General features: G+C 37.5%; 1 protein-coding gene across 1 annotated transcript in view; it reads left to right on the top strand.

The window, feature by feature from the left end:
- Window positions 1-22799, top strand: part of LOC113070746 (transmembrane protein 132C-like) — a 196396-nt gene extending 173597 nt beyond the window's left edge. The window contains exons 6-9 of the mRNA XM_026244168.1: window positions 5448-5656; window positions 15561-15834; window positions 16720-16911; window positions 21182-22799. Of these exons, the coding sequence (XP_026099953.1) occupies window positions 5448-5656; window positions 15561-15834; window positions 16720-16911; window positions 21182-22378 (1872 nt within the window). The 3' untranslated portion in view covers window positions 22379-22799. The remainder of the gene's footprint in view (window positions 1-5447; window positions 5657-15560; window positions 15835-16719; window positions 16912-21181) is intronic.
- Window positions 22800-23423: the final 624 nt, after the last annotated feature.

Genomic DNA, 23423 nt, shown 5'->3' with positions numbered 1-23423 from the left:
AATGTAAAACTTCTATATGCAAATGATCTGAGTTATGATTGGCTAACCTCTTTGCATGTCAAAGCTACTGTAACAGTGCTAATGATGTCATTAATCAGGATGACTCATTTGCTGAATGCTAAATAGGTATTTATTTCTAAATGTTGATATATCAGGAGCATTTAGTCCATATAAGTTGAGAGTTCTCTGTATACCCAAGCATTTGAGAAAAAGAGATTGGGAGACCAGCTAAATATGAACAATAGTGTAAATTCCCTTGTCATTTGAGGTGTAACATAAGGCTTAAGATAAAACATGTTACTTTGTAAATTATATATTTGCATAACAATACAAATATGTACCAGTTATGAAGGTTTTTAGGTAAGCAGATCCACAACAGCTTTTGCCCATGCACTGTATTGTATTGGTTTGTTGGTATGCAGCTGATTTCATGAGAAAGTAAAGCTGTCTGCAAGTTCCTCACCCCAGCAGAAAAAAAGTGCTGTTGCTGCCAGATCTTAACAAAAACCATTGAATTTGAAGCAAACCCTAAATAAAAAATGTAAAAAGCAAAGTCTACAGAAAACATATCTTAATGCATTTTTTGTGATAGACAAAGTGTGTTGAACAGCTTACTTTTAAATAAACATTGCATTTTGCACTTGTCATCTCTGCTAAATTAGACTGCATTCCCAGTTAAAGAAATAGATGGACAGACGGACGGAGGGATCTAGAAAAAGCCTAAGAAAAGACAGTACTTGGGCATCACCACCTAATATAGAGATGTGTGGCTCTTCAGATTCTGAGCTGTGATATACAGTATATAATGTAAAGACGGAGAGAACAGTGCAATGCACTCTGGGAATGAGCTAGTGAAAACTTGTGAAGGTCATGTACAGTATCAGTAGCGTTCGATTCAGGACATAAAATAATAATGCCCAGTCAAAGTGGCATCTTTGAATACATTTAAACCTGGAAGTCTGCAAAGGATCTGCAATAAAAACTGAAATTTATTGACCAAACCATGTGTGTAAACGGTATGTGTGTATTCGAGTGGATTTGTGTATGTGTGTGTATTAGGAATCAATGATTCTTAGGCCACAAACCATAATGTTATATAGAATGGAGCGTACAGGGGAGTGTTATCTGGGAATCTTTCCACAGAGCCAGTGAGTTTGATGTAAAGCACTATTGGGAGCCAGTCAGGTAAAACTGATGACTGCATAAGAAGGTGAGTTTAGATTACAGGTTCTACTGATAGGAGTGACATGGACAGTCAATATGGATGCAAATTAGAAGTTCGGCCATGTCCACTGTAGCAGACGAAGTGATTAATATAAATAGGAGGAAGTAAAAGTTGAATGTACTTTTCGTGGATGTATTTCACCATTGATTATATAACTCCCTCCTTCACTGAGGACCCACACGGTTGTAGTTTAAGACCCGGTTAATTGTGCTGTCAGACCTAGCTCAGTCAAACACATGTAAGAGCTGTCTGTTCATGGTATGGCCCTCTCGTTCCTCAGATGGCTTCTTGATTGGATGTGTCTGACGTGTAGTTAATTTTCCAGACTGAATAGTCATGGCTGCAACACTGTGGTGGGAGATTCCCCAGCCTACGGCAGTGATTAATGATGAAGCCCTGTGTGTTTTCTGTTTGTGTGTCCGTAACAGTTGATTTGAGCTGTACAGTCAGCAGTGTAGGAATACTTGAAATGTGCAGTATTATTCAAAGCAATTACAGCGAACCTGCTAGAATTTATTTGCAGTTTTAAGTTTTAGTAAAAGGCTGCAATAAAACATATAGTCTCATATGCTCAGCAAGGCTGAATTGTGGCATTATTATACATTCAAATAAATGTTTTGGATTTAGTTTATGGACAAGTTATTAGTTAATAAGATCTTTCTACATCATTTACTGCTAATTGAGACTCTGAGTTTGTTTGTAAAGGCTGAAACAGAGTTATCACAGTGGTTCCTTCCTGCATATCTGGACATGTAAACATCTACTTCATCTGCCAGAACTGCACTTTATTAATAGTAATAATAATTTCAAAAAGGGAAAAGAAGTGTTGTATTTTTTGTCCTTTGGTGTGATGAATTTTCTAAAGTGTGACTGAAGTGTCCAAATAGTTTCTGGGGTCACTGTTACTAGCTGGGTTGAATATAACAGTGTTAAATCAATTAATTCATCACGTCAACAGTTTAACTTTGGCAGCCCTAGAAGACTGTCTAAGCATCTTTACTCCCAGACTTTGCTGAAGTAACAGAGATAAAGCTTTGAATCCAGAGCAAGAGGAAACTCTGACACCAGACAACTCTATCAATCAGACAAGCATGAAACAAACCCTCACAGCTCTAACAACCCTTAAGTGTAAAGCATCACACCATGATGTTCTGATGCTGGATTAGATGTCTCACTCAGCTCTAAGGGTGTGTGTAAGTGTTCAACCAGAGCCAGAATATGACTCTTGAATTTTTTAGTACTTACTGTATAAGGACGTTATTCAGTAGTATCTTGGTGAACTGCTGCTTTCCATGAATAGAGGCTACAAAACAGGCCTGAAACTTGGTAGTGAAAAATTTTTGTGAAAAGAGGTGCTTATCTATCAGAAAATATTGAGTGAACAGGAGGTAAAAATAAATATTGTAATTTCAATTAGATTTTTTTAATTTATGCAATTTATATATTCTAAATCAGTTATTTGTCTGATTTCGTAGCATTAAACTAATTAAAATCCCTCTACTTGAGTAACACAGTTTATATATATATATATATATATATATATATATATATATATATATATATATATATATATATATATTGTTTTCACCCCCCAGCTCTTAATGCATCTTGTTTCCTTCTGGAGCATCAGTGAATGTTTGAATCTTTTTAAATAGTTGTGTTTGATTGCCTCAAATGTCCTCAGTGTGATAAGATGCATCTCAAAATCATAAAGTCCCTGCTGGAAAGGGTTCAAATATGCAAAGATGCTGGAAAACTGAAGAATCTGCAGGACCTTAAAGATTTTTCTGAAGAACGCTGCTCAGTTTAACTGTTTAGAACAAACAAGGGACTCATGCACAACCATCACAAAACAGAAAGACAGTCGAGGATCATCAGGTAACAGAACAAAGTACTAAGAACCAAGGGTTCCCAAACTTTTGAGTGGGGTTATTTTAATAATTTCAGCAATGATTTTGTCTTGTGGACTAAATGTTAATATCTTTTATGTACAATATCTTACTCAGGACAGTACTAAATAAAAAATAACATGCATTTAATATGATCTCTCTTATTTTTTGAAATTACTCATATTTTCACAGATTCTGCAAGGGGTCCCCAGACTTTCGAGCCCCACTGTATATATATATATATATATATATATATATATATCATGGGAATATCATGGGATGTGTGCCTCTTATGCTTTTAAAAATAGATTGTAAAATTTGTCATTTTAATTGTAAAAAGTCACTGTAAACATGGAAAGTCCCCACTAGAATTTTAACAGATTGCCGAGATCTGGATCTTCTAATTGTTCTTCAGGGAGCCTGAAATGATTGTGCAGTTCTCAAACCCTAACAGACTGAGACTTAATATTCCCTATGAGAAAAATAGGAACATAAATGTTTTTACAAATAAAAACGAGTCTATGAGCTCTATTAATTTGAAAGGGTGCACAAAATCTGAATTTGCAGCCATGTGTCAGTGCGTGCATTTGTGCATGAGTGTGTGTGCTCTTGCATGCTTTTATCTTTCTGCTGCTGGCCACACTTTGATGGTGTGTGTTGCTTCTGTAGTAGTTTCCATCCCTGTCAGATCCTGGTTAGAGGAATTAGACTCCGACTGAGCCAGTCATAGTGATTGAGGCCCGCATCAGAAGGAAACACTGAGCCAAGTCATTTTGCCAGCGTTTATGAAACGAATGGCTTTGGAATGTGGCCTCATAACTCCTCGACAAGAGGATGAGGCCGCCCTTCTGTCTCTTATATTTACTCATCATTATTTACCAAAGTGCTGCCCATTTCTCCAGCAGCCATCTGGAAAACAAAGGTGACCTGTGGGCCCTGGCTCAGCTGTTTGCTGCCAACTCATGCACACTTACACTAACACACAAACATTTGTTTTCTGTTACGACAGGGGCAGTCAGATTTATTTGTTTATTGATAGAAATGCTGACTTTTATTTAGCAAGGACATATAAATTTGATCCAAAGTGCAGTAGAGACAAGTATAATGTTTTAAAAGATTTCTATGTCGATTAACCCTGTTATTTTGAATTTTGTTTTCATTAAAGAACCTAAAGAAAATATCTTCTTATTTTCACCATTAATAACAACAAATCGGCAAATAAAAAATCAAAGAAATTCCAAAGTTGCTCACCAAGCCTACATTTCTTTGATTTTTAATTTGCCGATTAAAAATCAAAGAAATGTAGGCTTGGTGAGCAACTTTGGAATGGTAGTGCAGTGTAAATATGTTTTTAGATTTTCATAAAGACATTAATGCTACATTTACACTGCAGCAAAATGTGGACCACATGTTTTGCTCTCATGTGACTTTTTCTTTTCCTTGAAGTGTGAACAGCACAAATCACATTTTGGCCAATTCATATTTGGGTCATATCCGAATACATGGCACTATTACGTCACTCTAATCTAGAGTAGATTAGGGTCATTCATCATAATTCTGCTCTCATGGTAGTTACTCTAAAGATTTTACATACCGATAGTCTTTGATCACAGTTGTGGATGTAGTCAGTAGAAAGACAGTGAGGTGTTGAAATAAGCATTTTAGTGACAGCTCTACACAAGCTAAACGTACGGGATGTACCATGAATATTTACATTTTTTCTCTTCTTATCAGCTACTCATGATCTAGTTTACATACCATAACATAACATAACATAACACACACACACACAAACACACACACACACACACATATGCAGCTATGTCTACAGACTGTTAGTTTAAAATTAAAACCGCTATTTTCATCTTTGGCATCTGTAGTGCTCTGTTAAATGGGATAGTGCCAGTACTGCTGTTATCTTTTCATTCAAAGGTAGAAACCAATAGAACAACTAAAAGAGATGAGAACAACTGAGAGACTGTGGGAGCCAAGATAAATAATACACCCCAGAAATGTTAAGACGTGGGAAATATAATCATGACCTAAATCTGTGTAGGTGGATTTTGTGGTCAATTCTTTACTTTAAACTATAACTCAAAATATACCAGATACTTATATCTTATGACAGAGAGTCAAGGCTGACTCTTCAAAATTAAATATTTTCCAATATTGTCAGACTTCACTGCCAGTCCATTTCAGATGTACCTTGTCTTTTGCTCAGAAGCATTGTATTGATTTTTGTAATGTGAAGTTCACTAATGTGTCTTGGAAAGATCAATTCACTGTTCTTTTCTTACTTCTCCATCACTGACATCCTTATATTCTGCTCTCAGGTATCAGACAGGTGTGATTACGTCTATGTGAATGGCAAAGAGATGAGAGGACGGGTCCGAATGATGCTGAACTTCACGTACAGTTACCTGAGGGCCCAGCTGGAGGTGAAGGTCTGGATTCCCAAACTGCCTTTGCACATCGAAGTTTCAGATACGGAACTCAGTCAGATCAAAGGGTGGAGGATTCCTGTAAACAGTAACGCTCAGAGGTACGAACCTTGTGTAGGATTCTGCAAATATTGAGTGATCGGTAGATCCACACTGAATCTGCATGCTCAGTGAGAACTCACAGAGTTCTACACATGTCAACCCACAGTATGCAACCTGTTATGGATTCAACCAGGGGCTGTGAATGTACATGAGGTCGTCTGTCTGTGTGCGTCTGCGTGTCTGTGTGTGTGTGTGTGTGTGTGTTTGAGTAGTGACAACTATTGGTATTCTCTAAAGGTTCATCCTGTATTGACTGGTCTTCAGTTATCAAACAGAACAGAGTTAAGCAGTTATATTTTCAAATTGTATAAATTGTATAAATGCGTTAAAGAAACAGTTCACCCAAAATTGAAAATTCTGCCAAGATTTTCTCACCCTCATATAATTTCAGATTCATAAGATTTAATTCATCTTCCAAACCAAAATGGAGGACATTTGTAAAGACACCAGATATATTTCTGTCACTCCATTAAAAGTCTATTCCACCAAAATTGTAATACTTCAAAAAGTTCATCATAAAGTAATCCATATGAATTTTGTGGTTTAGTGTAAGGCTCTGAAGAGAAGCGTTTGTGTTTTATGATGGACAGATTTAATTAAGTTTTGTTTTCAAATGAAATTGGAAGCGAAACTGTACTTGCTTGAAAAGTTTTGTCTGAATGGACCTTCAAATGTGGGAAAGCAGTCTCCCAGGTTTCATTAAAAATGTCTTCTTTGGAGTTTTGAAGATGAATTAATTCCTTATGGATTCCGAACAACATGAGTGTGAGTAAATGTTTGCACAATTACAACTGTGTAATTGTGGGAACGATCCAAAAATGCAATTATATGTGTTATCAGTTTACCTGTGTCAAACTGAATGGCGTTTGGTAAAATCTTAACTTTGTCAGCCCTTAAAATGTATTTAATAAGTAAGTAAGCAAATAAATGTAGTTCATTTCTTCTATATTTTTGGTTTGGGAAAAAGCAAAACTTTTTATAGCATCTGTGGTCGCATCTGTCTCTGTGATCAGCACATAAATATTGACAGCTCTATAAACACAGAGGCTAAAAATCATGCAGTTAGAATCTTAAAACGGAAACATTAAGAAAATGTTACAGCACTACAGCTTAAATTTATTTAATTACCAGTCATATAATGCTCATAGATCAAAAGTTCATATTAAGCATTCTTAATGATTTCATTAACACAAAGACAACAAACCATCGACATTTCTAATTTTAAATATGCATTATGTAAAGAAATTAGGGTTGTTATTGTTATTAATTGAAGTTTTCATTGTGTTAAAGAGAATTCTTGTATTGGTTTAAAAGTCTGTGGATCTGTAAAAGCAGGAAATCCTTGAGTTATGAAACAGCCACATTACAGGGACTTGATCATTTTAAACCTATTGCAAATGCTCCTGGATGCAATTTCTGTTGTCATTCAAACCTGAAGCATGGGGATACATTTCACCTCTTTCCTTATAACCCACAAGGAACCACAAGGCTTGTGAATCCAAAATAGAATAAAGTCAATATATACGATTTCCTGGAGGTGTGGAGGCAGTTTTCTCTGTGTCTCAATTTCTGTATGTCCCATGTGGCACAATGATTGAGAATAAAGAATATAAAATATAAAGCTCTTCATAGGTGAAATTTCATGTTCCCAATGGGTTGCTCTGTGTGTACATGTATCTTTGTGGATTGTGAATCCAGACTCCAGGAGTTTGAGGGAAGCTCTTGAGACATTAACAATACAGATTCACAGAGAGGTTGAGCAAAGCCAGACGGGAGATTCCATATTGTGCAGTGGCATTCCTTCTTAAACTTCCCTGCTCAACTTTTCGACAGCATAAGTGAAGTACCTGACATGCATACTGTTGGCTCGACTTCGAAAAAAATATTTTGGCTAAATACCCTGTTGAAAAAAAAACAGCATATGCTGGTTAGGTATGTTTTGGAGCATGGCAGCTAGTTTGAGTTAATTTGAGCTGGTCCTAAGCAGGAACTAGTTGCTTAGGACCAGCTCATGTCCATCTCAGACCAACTCATGACCAGCTAAGGACCAGCTTAAACCAGTTCAAACCAGCTGCCATACTTCAGAACATACCTAAAAAGCATATGCTTTTTTTTTTTTTTTTTTCTTCAACAGGGTACGCAGATCAGCAGACTGTTATTACCTGTTTAGTTCTGTAAGATCTCTTATTTAAATGATTTTTGCAGTGCAAGACCCCCCAAAGCAGGTAACAGAGGCCTTTGATCTAATGTGGCGGCCCCTTATGACATCATTACTTTTGTACCCTGCCTCATGGTTTGCACTGTACTACTACCAAAGTAACTAATGGTATACGTGTTTGTTAGATTAAGTCCGTGTTTTCATTATATATTGTTTTTTATTTATTTGCACAGTGTAAAGCTGTTTTAGCTAATGTGGATCTCTATACATGTTCACAGAATTAATATTGGATGCTAATTGCTTCATACTTCTTTGTTTTTACATCAACCTGTTTGTTATGCTTTTCTGTTTATGTGTTGGTTTCTAACATTTCACTTAGGATAAGTGTTTGTGCATCTAACTCAACAAATTTCATATTACAGGTCAAGCACTGTTAAAGCTGAAGTGTGTATGTTTTACAGTGGTTAAGATGAAATCCAGTAATTTTAATAAAATAAAAAAATTAATAAAAAAAATGTCACAACAGGTTCAAAATGATCACTGTATGCTATTTGTTTTATATAGACCTGTTTGTATAGTTGTATAGTTCTGAACCTCTTGACCATTCTGACACTGTAACAATTCAACCAATGGTGTGCGTTTGGGGTGGGGCTATATGTTTGATTGACCAATCACCGACTTAACTTGCTGAAAATCCCAGAAGTACATCACATATACTATAAAATCAAATAATAATTAAAATAAATAATTAAAATCAATAAAAAGTTTTGAATATAAATAGTATTATTCATTTTGGGTTTTATTTTGATTTATTGTGTTTTTTACATTCTTTACATCTGCAAATATAGCTATTATTACGGTTCATGCATTATTCTTTGACCCAAAATGTTGTTACTATTACAAATGATTAACTTTCTGAAGGAAACCTTCAGTTTGTTTTGTGAGTTTGCAATCTACTGTATGTCATGCACTGATTTTAAATCTCTTTTGAAATTAAGGTCAATGTAATCAGTATATAATGGTGGTTTTTGGACAACACTAGTTAAGTTGGACTTAAATGAGACAAGTGACAAAGCTCTACACCGGCAGGATCTTCATAGACCTGTGTGTCTGGTAGTGGGAGGTTGTCTGTCAGTGTGGCTCGAGTGGACTGTAATGAGGGGCTTGATTGCCGTCCTCCTGACAGCCTCAATCTCAGAGAGCGCTAACAAGATGGCCAACTGATGCAATCATATTCTGATTCAGTAACAGAGCCCCAAAGTCATCCTAATGTGGCAGTCTTGTGGCAATAATGCACACTGCTGTGGTGACACCCTAAGAACCCACACACTCATGTTGTAGTATTTCACTAGTTACTTCAGCAGCACCCACACACTGCTTGGTGGTGCAAGTTCAGTCAAACTTAGATTTAAAAACAATAATTAAAAATTGTAAGATTGGGGGGTAAATAACATGGCTTTTTCTTATTAATATTAATTAGGCTATGCTGACACTGTTAGGTAACAGTGTTGGAAACACTCAATGTTTAATGGCAAGGCCAATGAATGTCAACTTCTTGTATAGGTATTTAAATTGTAAAATGTTACATCAAGTCACAATTAAACCAATTTTGGTATAATTTTTGCAAGTAAATTTCAACCAGTCAATATGAATCAATGCAATTGGGTATTTTATGAGAAGGCAAAAGATTTCCCCATGCACACAAACCTTCTTGATTTGAAAGTGACTTCTGTATGCTAAAACTATATCAAAGGATGTACAAATAAGCAAATGATTAGAAGCTCTTAAAAATGATATATGTTATCAATCATTTTATTGTATATTTATTGTATAGGACATTGAGAGTCCAAAACATAACGTTATTGTATAACTTGTTCTGATAATTTAAAATACATTAATTAACACACAGTATGTTGATGGGAATATGAAAAGAAAAATCTACTTTGGAAGTCAATGGCAAAATAAATTATTTTGTGTTCAGCAGCAGAAAGAAATTATAGGGTTTGGGTTAGTAAATTATGATAAATATGCATTATTTGGGTGAACTATCTCTTTTAAAAAAGTTCAGCCAATGAAGTAGCTTTTATTCCAAGCAGTTTAGGATTCTGCAGCTGAAGAGGATCTTGCATGTCTACAGTTTCTTATTTAACATAAGAACAGCTGACTAAAGGGCCTTTCGCACCACTTTAGTTCCAGAACTAAATGTACAGTACTAAAATACAGCAACGATTTTGTGCAAACTATTTCCGAGTACCATTTACAGGGTTTCATTCGCACAGACAGTTGTGTACTAGGACGTGATGTAAGCCAGTCAACAGCGATGTCATTTGTGCACGCAGTTCAACAACGTTAACAAAGAAAAACAACATTAACAACATGAGGATGCAGGACGCTGTGATCGGAGCTGTGTTTTTGTTGTGTGGGGGTTTCATAATAATGGACATGGAATGTCAACATATAAATAAAAGTGATTGAAAGAATGGAAACGATGACTAAGAATCTCCAAAGACAACTGGTAGTGCTACATTTGCTCTAAGTGCCTTCACTTCAGCATCTGTCCATTTATCGCTGTTCATCATACTTGCGAAATAAGTTGACACAATGTTTACAGTATGGCGTTTTAAACCATGGCGGGTGAGTGCATTTTTGAACGTGTCTGGCCAATCAATGTCTACTTACATTAATGTTGGTATCAGTTGTGCTGGTTAGACCCTGCTCCGGAGTAGGAGCTAATTTGGTTCTCGAAAAAGACAGTCCGGTACTAAAATCACACCTAGTTCCGGCAGTGTGAAAAGGCCCAAAAGTGGGTTGTTTCCACAATTAGTTCTTGTGCTATGAAAAGGTTACGCGGTGCCAAATGCCCTTAAGTCTGGTTTAGAGCCTCCACCTGGTTTTAGGGGCCCTGGCTAGATCTAATTGTGTTCTTGTTAGCAAGGTTGTTTTGAGGTATCAGGACATGAAATTTGTTGAACCTTACCCAGATGACTCCATCTCCACATGCACCCTCTAAAACTCATGCTGTTAAATGAAGGACTTCATCGTCAGCACATCACGACTAATTAGCCTGCGTCCACTAGCCACATTCACATAGTGCTACAAAAAGTCAAGGGCCGCTGTCAGCAGTTTATGAACATGTGTCAGGCGGCCCAGATGCTCATTAGCCAGTGCTAGAGTTGGCTCTCACCGCTGCAATCTGGTCTACACAGCACATGCCAAAGTACATTCATCTTTCCTGTGATTATCACAATGTGAACATGTTTAGCAAGAATGAACAAGCATGTTAAAAATGGCAATGTCACCTTACGTTTGTTTTACTTTATCCGGAGACATTTTTCATGCAAGAGAGGAGAAAAAATGTCAATTTTGGCTCATCACCGCAAAATATGGCAGAGGAGCGTGTGTGTTTTGCATTCACCACTGATTTCCCTCTGCACAGATTCTCATTTATATTTATCGTGGCATAACAGGCATGACCTTGCTGATGTAACAGCATTATGGTTTGATGCTAGTGGGCACTGATGATCCATTTGTTTACCGCTATGTGTTTATTTGAGAGAGAATCGCAAGTCTCGTCATCCTCTGCCAGTTGGTCCGTGCAGTGCAAGAGAGAGAAACTGACCCTAGAGAGTGTTTTAATGCTTGTGCCAAGCCTGTAGTGTGTAGAGTGCCAGACTGGCCTGCACTTTACAGCCTGGTGTTAACCAGTGTTCTCTCAGCACCAGGCAGACATGATAAAGACAGAATGCTGGGAATGACTATTCCTGTCAAGGAATGACACTGTGTGAGTGGGATATGTGGTTCAGGCTGCACAACACCCAGAATATATGGGATATGTAGACATCTGTCTGCTCTCTGGGAAATATTGTTTATTAAATCATCTTCAGACCTCCTGTGGATGTTAATATCCGAGCTCTGACACTGTGATCTCACTCAGAACAACTGATAGCTAAATCACAAAATGTCACTTGTTAATATATCTTCCCTTCCCATGAAGTCTTTTTTGTTTGCTTTTTAAACAGTGGATCTTTTGGAAGTCTGTGGATGGATTTGCACGTCATAATAAGGTTGCACTCATTTTCTCTTACAAGGGGGAAAAAGCAGAGAAGTGTTCAGATCATTATGTCGATGTTCTTGCTACTATAACCAATGAGTGTTGACTACCTGGAGCTTGAGAAAAAAAATGCATGCCCCCCAAAAGTATTTGGACCATAAAGTCATAATTATAGCAGTTTTTGAATGTTATTCCCATAAAGTGTGGTCAAATATATAATTGTTCGGCACATCAGGGTTATTATCGTTAAGTACACTGAACAAAATTATAAACGCAACACTTTTTTTTTTTGTTTTTGTCCCCATTTTTCATGAGCTGAACTCCAAGATCTAAGACTTTTTCCTATGTACACAAAAGACCTATTTTCTCAATTATTGTTCACAAATCTAAATCAGTGTTAGCGAGCACTTCTCCTTTGCTGAGATAATCCATCCACCACACAGGTGTGGCATATCAAGATACTGATTAGACAGCATGATTATTGCAGTGTGTTATAAGTGTGCCTTAGGATGGCCACATTAAGGGTGTACTTACACTAGCCAGTTTGAACCGTGCCCGAGTGCGTTTGACCACCAAAGCACGGTTCGTTTGACTAGTGTGAGTGCTCCGAACCATGCCCGGGCGCTGCTCGATTAGCCGGCCCTGGCCCGCTTGGAAGAGGTGGGCCAGAGCACGGTTCAGTTGGACTCGGGCGCGGTTCGCACGCAGTGTGAGCGCTAACCGTGGCGGAGCACGGAAAAGGATGCGTTGCGTCACGGTATTGCGATGCTCCAAAACCAACATGGCAGGAAAAAGGTCACTTTGGTCTACGGCAGAGGTGCAAAACGCATAAAAACTGCAAAGTCCTTGCTGTACCTTGCAAACATCCTCATACGAGCAGCACGATTACGTGAAAATTTTCACGCCACTAAGGCGACACATCTGTTTAACAACAGGCTGTGAGAGGGCTGTGGACCACCGTGGACCAAACAACACAAAATTATCCACAAAGAAAACAGAGCGATGGACTCCATTGTATTCAGAGAGCGCCGCTCTTCCTGTTTATCCCGAAACCATCGCACCATAATGACGTAAGCGTGCTCCGTCACGAATGCTGAAACCCTATATGTGAGTGCAGGCCAGAGGGGGAGTGGGGAGGGGGGACAATCGTACTCGGGCCCGGTTCATGGCAACCGTGCCTAGTGTGAGTACACCTTAAAATGCCACTCTAAAATGTGCAGTTTTATCACACAGCACAATTCCACAAATGTCACAAGTTTAGAGGCAGCGTGCATGCTGACTGCAGGAATGTCCACCAGAGCCTTTGCCCATTAATTGAATGATATTTTTGTACCATAAGCCATCTCCAAAAGCGTTACAGAGAATTTTGCAGTACATCCAACCAGCCTCACATCCACAGACCACGTGTAACCACACCAGCTCAGGACCTCCACATCCAGCATCTTCACCTCCAAGATCGTCTGAGACCAGCCTCTCGGACAGCTGCTCCAACAATCGGTTTGCATATCCAAAGAATTTCTGCACAAACTGTCATAAACGGTCTCAGGGAAGCTCATCTGCATGCTTGTCGTCCTCATCGGGGTCTCAACTTGACTGACCTATAACCGACTTGAATGGGCAAATGCTCACATCCGTTGGCGTATGGCAGTTTGGAGAGGTCTTCTCTTCACGGATGAATCCCAGTTTTCTCTGTACAGGGCAGATGGCAGACAGCGTATATGGCGTTGTGTGGGTGGGTGGTTTGCTGATGTCAACATTGTGGATCAAGTGGCCCATGGTGGCAGTGGGGTTATGATATGGGCAGGCGTATGTTATTATCAATGAACACCAGTGCATTTTATCAAGATACCGTGACAAGATCCTTCAAATTCCTGGAAGCTGGAAACATTCAGTTCTTGCATGGCCAGCATCCTCACCGGACATGTCCCCCTATGAGCATGTTTTTAATGCTCTAGATCTGTGTATATGGCAGCGTGTTTCAGTTCCTGCCAATATCCAGCAACTTCACAAAGCCATTGAAGAGGAGTGTACCAACATTAAACAGGCCACAATCAACAACCTGATCAACTCTATGAGAATGAGATGTGTTTGACTGCATGAGGCAAATGGTGGTCACACCAGGCACTGGTTGATTTCCGGACCCTTGTACAGTAATCATGCTGTCTAATCAGCATCTTAATATGCCACACCTGTGAGATGAGATGGATGGATTATCTCAGCAAAGGAGAAGTGCTCACTAAAACAGATTTAGACAAAACTGTGTACAATATTTGATAGAAAGCCTTTTGTGTACAAAGAAAAAGTTAGATCTTTGAGTTCAGCTCATGAAAAATGGGGGCAAAAACAAAAGTGTTACCTATATAATTTTGTTCAGTGCAAATCTACTTTAAATTCCATTGCTTGAAATGAACATTAACTGAAATAAAAACTTTAACTTACTTACTTTAGCTATTTTTTTTTGTTGTTGAAGTAAAAAATGTAAACTTAATTAACTAAAAAAAGTATATATATATATATATATATATATATATATATATATATATATATATATATATATATATATATATATATATATATATATATATAGACATATTACAAAAGTAAAATAATAAAAATACAAATGGCAAACACAGCACAAATGACTAAAACAGAAAATATAAATTTAACATAGGTTTACAAATACAAAAACATAAAATAGAATATAATATTAACAACTTAATAAAAACTCTCTAACTGTTAGCTGTAGCCTATCGGTTCGAGTGCTGAACTAGTTACCAGAAAGCTGCTGGTTTGAGTCTTGGTGTTGGCAGGAGTTGTAGGGAGGAAGTGAATGAACAGTGCTCTCTTCCACTTCCATTTACAGTACATAATAAAATATAAAACCAAGTGCTATGTATTAGATTTAATATAATATAAGAACAACACAAGCATACTTTTAATCATGAAGACTTTGCAATAAGGGGTTTGTTAATTGGGAATCTTGAATTAACAATGAACAACATCATCATCATCTAGGTTACTGCAGTCACTTTCAGTAATGGTCTGAAGAAATGTATCAGTTTAATTTTCTCTTCAAAATGTCCTCGAGTAAAAGCTCAACAGATATTTAAACTCAAATCAAGTAGAAATATTGGAAAACTGTACTTCTAATAATAGGTAATAAAGTATTTTGTACTCTGTTACTATACACATGCCTCTCTTTTCAATGTTTGATCACAGCATGGAGCTTTTCTTCCAGTGATTTTATGTTTTTGCTGTTCCACTCAAAAATCATCTAGAGCGCTATGACCTTTACTTTAATTTTTCACCTAGGTTTATGCGCATGGGTGTAAATAAACATTCATGAAGCAATTTTGACTGATTACTAAAGCACCTTAAGCTCTGTCTTCAAATATTAAGTATTCTTTGTGAATCTCTTTACCTTGATCCATTGACCCCTAGCATCAAACCTAGATGATCAGTCCTGAATGAAAGCAAATGCTTTATTGTATTACCAGCTTTGGCTGTAAATGTCACTCAGTCGCAGATAAAACTGATATGTTTAATTGGTTTCCCTTGATTGGGTGCATCCGCCTAATAAAGCTTAATTTAAGAGTGTATATAAGATATTTTTAAAAAAGAAAAAAAAAATCATGAAACCTTTGAAGAGTTTAATAAATGAAAAGATTCAAGATTGTATCCTTTCCATTCCCAGGTCAACGCGGGACAGTGAAGATGACGATGATGAAGAGCGGAGAGGAAAGACATGTACTCTACAGTACCAGAGGGCCATGGTGCGTGTGCTCACACACTTTGTGGCTGAATCCTCAGAGACGCGAGGTCAGGTGGCCCACATGCTTGGCAGTGATTGGCAGGTGGACATTACAGAGTTAGTCTGGGACTTCCTGAAAGTAGAGGATCCACGGATCGCCAGGCTAAGAGAGGGACGGGTTTTGGAGGGCAAGGACACAGGCATGACCAGCATTCAGGTATATATATAGTTTCAATGTTTGAAAACTGTTTGTCTGCCAATTAAAATGCATGTGGTGTGACTAAAATGCATGGAGAAAAACAAAATAGGGAATGATATCAGGGAGGAGCAAGCCTTTTTAATTTTCTTTCCTGATTCAGCTTCCAAAGCTGTTCAAACAATAATTTTGATGGCACCCATTCACTACAGAGGATTCATTGGTGAGTAACTGATGTAATGCTAAATTTCTCCAATCTGTTCCAATGGAGAAACAAACTCATCTACATCATAGATGACCTGAAGGGGAGAAATTTTGCATAAAGTTTGGGGTGAACTATACCTTTAAATTTAAACTTTTCATATAGAAATTTACAAAACCTCATGAATCCGACAATAAAAAGGCCACATTTCTAACAACTTGTCTTGTTTTTTAAGCTAGGTTTTTCTTCTCACTTCTCACTTCTTTGTCATCGATTCACTGTATATCAAGTACTGTCACTTTATCATTGTACTCCCAGTGTACCCTTTCTGCAAGGCTGAACACAACCAAAACTGAGACACTACCTTTTCCGCAGCCCACTTTTCTTCAGTAAAGTGGGCTGATATTGCAGTGTAAATGTGTCTGAGGAGGTGTAAGTCAACTGGATTTATTTTGCTTTTCCTGTCTGCTTTGAGACCAGATATCTAATATGTGCTTGTGTGCAGTGAAAGTGTGGGCAGGCAGGAGACTGTCTGTAACACCTTTTATTGCATCAATCACTAGACAGGGTTTACAGCTCTGTGTTTTTGATATTTCTCCCTGTAATTGGAGGTAATCCCTGTAGGCAGTGCTGTCTCCACCAGCCCAGATTGCCTATGATGCTTGTATTTAATAAAGTGCTTTTGTGTGTATACTCTGCTCTAGGTTCTGTCCCCACTGTCAGACTCCATCCTAGCAGAGAAAACGGTGAGGGTTGTGGATGATCGAGTCACCATCACTGAACTGGGCCTGCAGTTGGTCAGTGGTCTCACACTCAACCTGCAGCTCAGCACAGGAAGTAACCGAGCCATAAGTGCCACGGCAACCACACAGGAAGTGCTCAGCAATCCTAAACAGGTAATGTCACAACTCAAAACCAGAATATTCACCTTTTCCCTCAACAACCAATGCGTTTAAATATCATTATAGACGCTACAAGTACAGCACAAGCTAGAAGCATTTGCAAAGCAAGAGTTAAATGTGTTCTCAGATTCAGAGTGCTGTTTACTGCCACACAAATATGAATTTATAAAAGAAAAATTGTTCATATAGAACGCCAACAAATTTTAGAAAAATGTCTTTGATTTCTGCTGAAGACCCAATTATTGTTGCCAACAAAGCTACAGAGATAAGCCCTTTTAATCGACCTCTCAAATAAAAATAACATGTACCGAGATGAACCAGAGTGATATGATGGCCAGGACAGGAGCTTTTGTTAAATGTAAAATATTACATTTAATATTAATAAAAATTACAAATATTAATGTAAAACTTATTTTAAAACCCATACATTTTTGTATCGGTATGTAGAATTGCCTGTTAACTCAACACAATCTCAAGTGTTTATTTCCTCTTTAATGCTGTTATCATGTAGTTTAGTAAAAGAGTGTTAAACATTTTTATTTACATAAACATTTAAATATCGACCTGGGAAAATACTTATTAAAATCAGACCATTGATAAAGTTTTTCACATCAACACAACCAAGTAATTCAATGAATAATTAGTTGAGAAACATATAGCGATTCTTATTTTCTTTGTGATCTAAGAATTTTAGATTAATATATTGTAGATTGAGATTTCAGTTATTTTGCACTTAATTAATATAGATGTTAAATACTGTCTGTATTTTTTTAATAGGGAGTCAACACTGAAACACACAATGCCATTAATTAATCAGAATATAATGATTAGCAATATGTTTTCATTGTAAGATTCAGTCAGCTTTACTCTCTTGGAAAAACGGGGTGCTTTTCTCTGGAAAATACTTTCACAAAAATGCTCCACTTGCATTCACTGATAGTAGGCCATTACATAACGACACGTCTCAAACCCACAGCAATTCCCTCTTTCTATAACAGCCTATTAAAGAGTGTTTTTTTTTTTACATTGGTCATTTGTTTCACAAGTGTGATGTATAACCCAGGGATGAAAGTAATATGGTTGCCCATGGTTACATCTGCCATGCTTAATTATGGCTTTATTAATGGACTCGGAGGAGGTGGTGAGTGTGCAGTGCCTCCGTACCTGGACTCAGTATAATTATCTTCTAGTTGACAGTCTTAATCAATATGACACACATTTCAGTTTAGCACAAGCGCAATGTTGTTAATGCAATCTTTTCAATTAAGCAAGATACATGTGTTTGTGTATCTCAGAGGCTTTAATAGTCCGTTTATTCTTGTGGAACTTAATATGACAATACATATTAAGTACCAAAGATGTTTTTTATGGAAATATTAATTTCAAGCACATTTTTCAAACAAAGAAAATAGTATTCTTACTCATCTTTATGCACAATTATAACTAAAACTGTTTCAAAACCTGCCTATTTCCTACAAAGGTAGCATCCTAAATTATATTTTACACTGTATGCATTGATCCATAAGCTTTTCTTGTGGTCCTCCCATCTCATGTGTAAAGCCACATTTCTACACATGTGAGCAACAAGCTGTAACGGTTATCTTTCATGGTGTGCAGCGTCGTCCCTGATCTGTGATTTGCCATGTGTCTCCTATTGAAAATGAATTGGGAACTCGCAGATGGTGTGCACCATGTAAAATGTCCATAGCTTAAATGGAGCCTCACAAATGACTTATTTCGAATACTCTACACAGACAGCAATAAACAGTAGTGCATCACACAAATAGTGTTCCTGATATTAAGCACCTTAGGTTTCTGGCTAAATTATACGTCAATTATAGTGACATTCATTATAAGCAACATTTATCAAAAACGCCAGGCCTAAACTAATTTTGTAAAAAAAAAAAAAAAAAAAAAAATGGAAACGACGGCATGTAGGAAATGCACTATACAAATATTTAAGCTCAAATACCTCTCTCAAATCCAAATGTGTCCACACAGTATGTGCATATTTTGCATATTTGCTGTTAATTGCATTATGCAAGTCATTTTGGAATATAAGTTGCAGACAGCACATTTAATAAAAAAACAGCAAATGTCAGCATAGGAATCTCCATTGATAATCTGATGATTAAAGCATTGACATAGATCTTTGCACTCATAAATACCAAATAAGTCTATCTTCCAATAGTGCCACCAGAAAAGTATTTTTCTTTTCTTTTTTTTACATCAGTTATTTCAAAGACAACAAAAATCAACTATTTAAAGTACATTGCAAATGCAGAATATATAAACACACTGCAAAATCCCTCTGGAGCTTACAGTATGCTTTTAAAGTATTACAGATATCATTGTGATCTCCCTTATTTGCTGTCTCAGTGCATGATTAGAGTGCTTTGGGAGTTTCCCCTCCCCTGTAGAAAGATTTGTAGCATGTTATTCATGGACAGCGAGCATTGATGTCTTGGTAAATGAAGAGCTTAAGATGCTTGTGTGTTCCAAATCCCTATATGCAGCACCATATCTATTGTAGCACTGTGTTTTCTCCATATCTTTTAACCTAACTCCTTCTGACCCACCATATAGAGCAGAGACCACTCTGATCTCATGGCATACATTAGAGGATTACTAAAAATTAGTGGAAATTAGTAAAGAAAAACACAGTTACACATGGGCTCCACCTAAATAAGGGAGCTAACTCATTGTTTACTGACTACATACACATTACAATACCATACAGTAGACCTAATGAGTAGCCACTTAAACACCATTAGTATATAACTTTAATAATTGATGCAATCCACTGTACATAAACATCTGTTATTGGTAATGAAACTATTTTTTTGTTTTTAGGTTTTTTTTTTTTTTTTTGAAAAATGATTTAATAGACTTGTCATTCGTAACATTCGTAACAATATTAATCTCCATCTTGCAGAATGGCACTTGTGAAAAAAAACATGAACACACATTGTGATTTTGTTCCTTATATTTTTGGTTTTAGTGACTTTTATGCTAGAAATATTTTTACATGTGTGTCACCACATGGGGTTCTGGAAGAAAAAAAAATGTCACAACAGATGTTTTCTTTAGCAGATATTTAGTATGTCATTGATTTCAGAAGACGGAATCTGGATGACTGTGGGGTTCCCCAGGGTTCTATTTTGGCTCCTTTGCTTTTTTCTCTCTATATGCTTTCTCTTAGATCGATTTTTAGAAAACATGGTTATGCTGATGACACCCAGGTTTATTTGCTTGTCAAACACAAGTCTGTGGGTTTTGGGTCTCTTATGGCATGTTTGGTAGATGTAAAGGCTTGGCTTTCCTTAATTTTTTAAATCTTTAATGAAAAGAAAACTGAAATGATAGTTTTTTATCCATATAGTTTTTAGTGAATTTTCAAATTCCCAGAAACTGGATTTGGGAGGGATGTATCTGTGTTTGAAATCATGGGTAAAAACCTGGTTTCATTTTTGATGATGGTTAAAGTTTGACCGTCAAATAAATTAAGTTTTCAAAGCTTGCTTTTTTTCAGCTGCGTTTGTTTTCTAAAGCTAAGCCTTATTTTTTTTCTTTTAAAGAATTTGAAAAGGTAATCACATTTTTACTTAATCTATGCTGGACTAATGTAACTCACTTTATTTTGGGATTAGCCAGGCAGCTTTATTCCTTTTGCAGCTTGTTCAAAATGCTGTGGCTCAACTCTTGTGTGGGGTAAAAAAAAAAAAGGGGGAACATATTATACTCCTATTTTACACTATTTTACTGGTCGCCAGTTTGTTTTAGAGTGGATTTTAAAATTTCTCTCCTTGTTTATAAATCTCTAAATGGGTTGTCCCCTTCCTATCTCTGTGAGTTATTGACTGATTATCAACCAACTAGATCCCTTCGGTCTTCCAACCGGAATCTATTGTTTACCTCTAAGTCAAGGCTCAAGTGCAGGCAAGATTGTGCTTTCTTTATTGCTGCCCCCAGGCTTTGGAATGTCTTGCCACTATATATTAGACAAGCTTGTTCTCTTAATATTTTTAAGTCCAGACTAAAGATATTTAAAAAAAAATTAAAGCATATGGCTTTTGGGATATTTGTACAATTTCATCATTTTTCTGTTTGTTGTGTATTTTTCTGCTTTTAATGACCTAATGGAAAGCACAGTGACCGGAAGCAGGATTGGACACACCTGCAATAGGTGATATGGTATAAATATCATGCATTTATTGCTGATGCAGTCAAACCTATCTTTTGTTTTTCTCTTTGCGCACTGTAGGAGGCACTGATTAGTGCATGGCTGCAATTCAGTGATGGCTCCATGGCTCCCCTGGACCTATACAACCCAGAGCACTTTATTTTAACTGCTACTTCTCTGGATGAGGATGTGGTGTCTGTACGTCAAGATGCAGCAGGCCGGTGGCCAGTGATTTCTGCCCATGCCGAGGGTCAAGGTTTGCTGGTGCACGTGGAAATGACAGTATCTGAAGTGTGTCAGAAATTTAAGCGTCGAAGCGTCCTGGCGGCTGGAAACTGCAACATCCGTGTGAAGTTTGGTCGTAGTGAAAGCGCCTTGAGACCCAGCGACTTCAGCCAGGATGGAGATGACATGAACAACAGACCAGGAGACCGCAGACAGAACCCATCTCTCCCAGATAGGACAGGAATGGACAACCACTATTATGGAAGCTCCATCTCAGACATGGAGGACAGTATCATGAGAAGAATCACCACCACAACCAAAACAGCAATCATCAGAAGACCAGGTGGAGATAAGCTCTCAGATGATGGGAGCCGGTTGCCCGGAATTCCCATTGACTTTTCAGACTTCCCCGCTCAAGTGGACCTTCCCAGAGGACATAACGTGGATGAGGACGACTTTCAAATATCTCATGGACTTACCGACCTTGAAATTGGAATGTACGCTTTGTTAGGTGTCTTCTGTTTAGCGATTCTGGTTTTCCTCATCAATTGCATCTCATACACTCTCAAGTACAGGCACAAAGAGATGTCGATTGAGGGCCAGGAGAGCTTGAACCATGCCCACGACTGGGTGTGGCTGGGAAATGATGCCGAATTTCTGGAGAGCCATGTAAGTTTGTCTCCGCAGACAGATGAGCCCATCACCATTATGGACTCCAGCTTAGGAGGGTTAGAAGAAGGAAGCCACCTTCTTAACGGCGGTTCTTTGCAGAAGAACGTTCAAGGCCAGGTGCACAGAGGAGCCGAAACCACTACAGTCTGCACCGGGAAAGACAGCAAAGGTGATTCACCAACGACCAAAAGGAAACGTGTGAAGTTTACTACATTCACCACCATCCCAGTGGAAAGTGTTAGTCCGGCTAAAGAAAATCTGGGAGTCGATCCCGACAATGACATTAAGTGGGTGTGTCAGGATGTCGAGCTTGGTGACTCCAAGGAACTACGAAACTACATGGAGCGTCTAAACGACAGTGCTTTGAAGGAAGTGGCGTAGTCAAATCAATGTGTGCGAACTGAACTCACCCTTTTGCCTTTGTAATAGAGACGAGTACGAGCCAGGGAACAACTGCTACATAAACCTTACTGAACACAATACATCAGCCATTACATAACAAAGGATGTCTAGCATTATTTTGGTTTGACATGCCAGTGGTAGGACAATGCAAACAGCAGTCAAAATTTGACATTTTAACAAGATGAATCAAATCATTTTTGTATGTTCATTTATATTATGTTCTCTATTCTCTTCATTTATTTTTAAATTATTTTATTTTAGCACCTTTTGTAGGTAAAAAAAATATATATATATTTCCAGGCTTGCTAAGGCTCTGCACTCACTTATGAGGCTACAGGACTGTATGCAGATGGTGACATGTAGATTAAGGATTGTAATATTCATGAATCATTGTAAATAAAGTGCACATAAATGGTTTGGATTTTGATGCCCTATGAGTTTCATTTCTGGACAGTGTATCGCTCGCTAGATTCTGTATATATTTAAATTATTCACCAAGAGACCCTGGGTCACCAAGTTTGACATTTGTGTTTCAGTCGTTTTTTTGTTGGTAAAGAATGTCACAAAACCTTTTCCTCAGCACGAGCAGTAAACATGTTATTCGGCCCAGAACTGCCTAACTTAATCAATTACACAGTTCCTCAAGGCTCTGTTTAAATTATATTATATTTCCCGAATCTCAGTTATAACCTTTTGTTGCTTGAAGCATCCAAAACAATCTGTTTCAACTGAGATAGGAACCTTATTAAAGTACTAAAGGAAGCTCGGCTCCAGTCATTTTTGACCGTGGAAATTTTCTGGGTGTAAGAAATTAAATCAATTATAAATTCCAAAACATTAAGACAATCAATTCCAGACTAATTCGCTACAATAGCTCAAACATTGGGAAAGAAGGGCAGTCCGAAGATGCCAATATTTTTGCAGCATATGATAACTGTCTTGCTTGAAAAAGGCCAAATGAATTCTATAATGGTTGTACTACATGTCAGTGTGACATTTTCACTGCAATCCTTCAAGCCGAAAT

This window comes from Carassius auratus, unplaced genomic scaffold (assembly GCF_003368295.1).
Source record: "Carassius auratus strain Wakin unplaced genomic scaffold, ASM336829v1 scaf_tig00005214, whole genome shotgun sequence".
Lineage (NCBI taxonomy): Eukaryota > Metazoa > Chordata > Actinopteri > Cypriniformes > Cyprinidae > Carassius > Carassius auratus.
The sequence above is the reverse complement of the archived record's forward strand: the minus strand, read 5'-3'. Positions and strand labels throughout refer to the sequence as shown.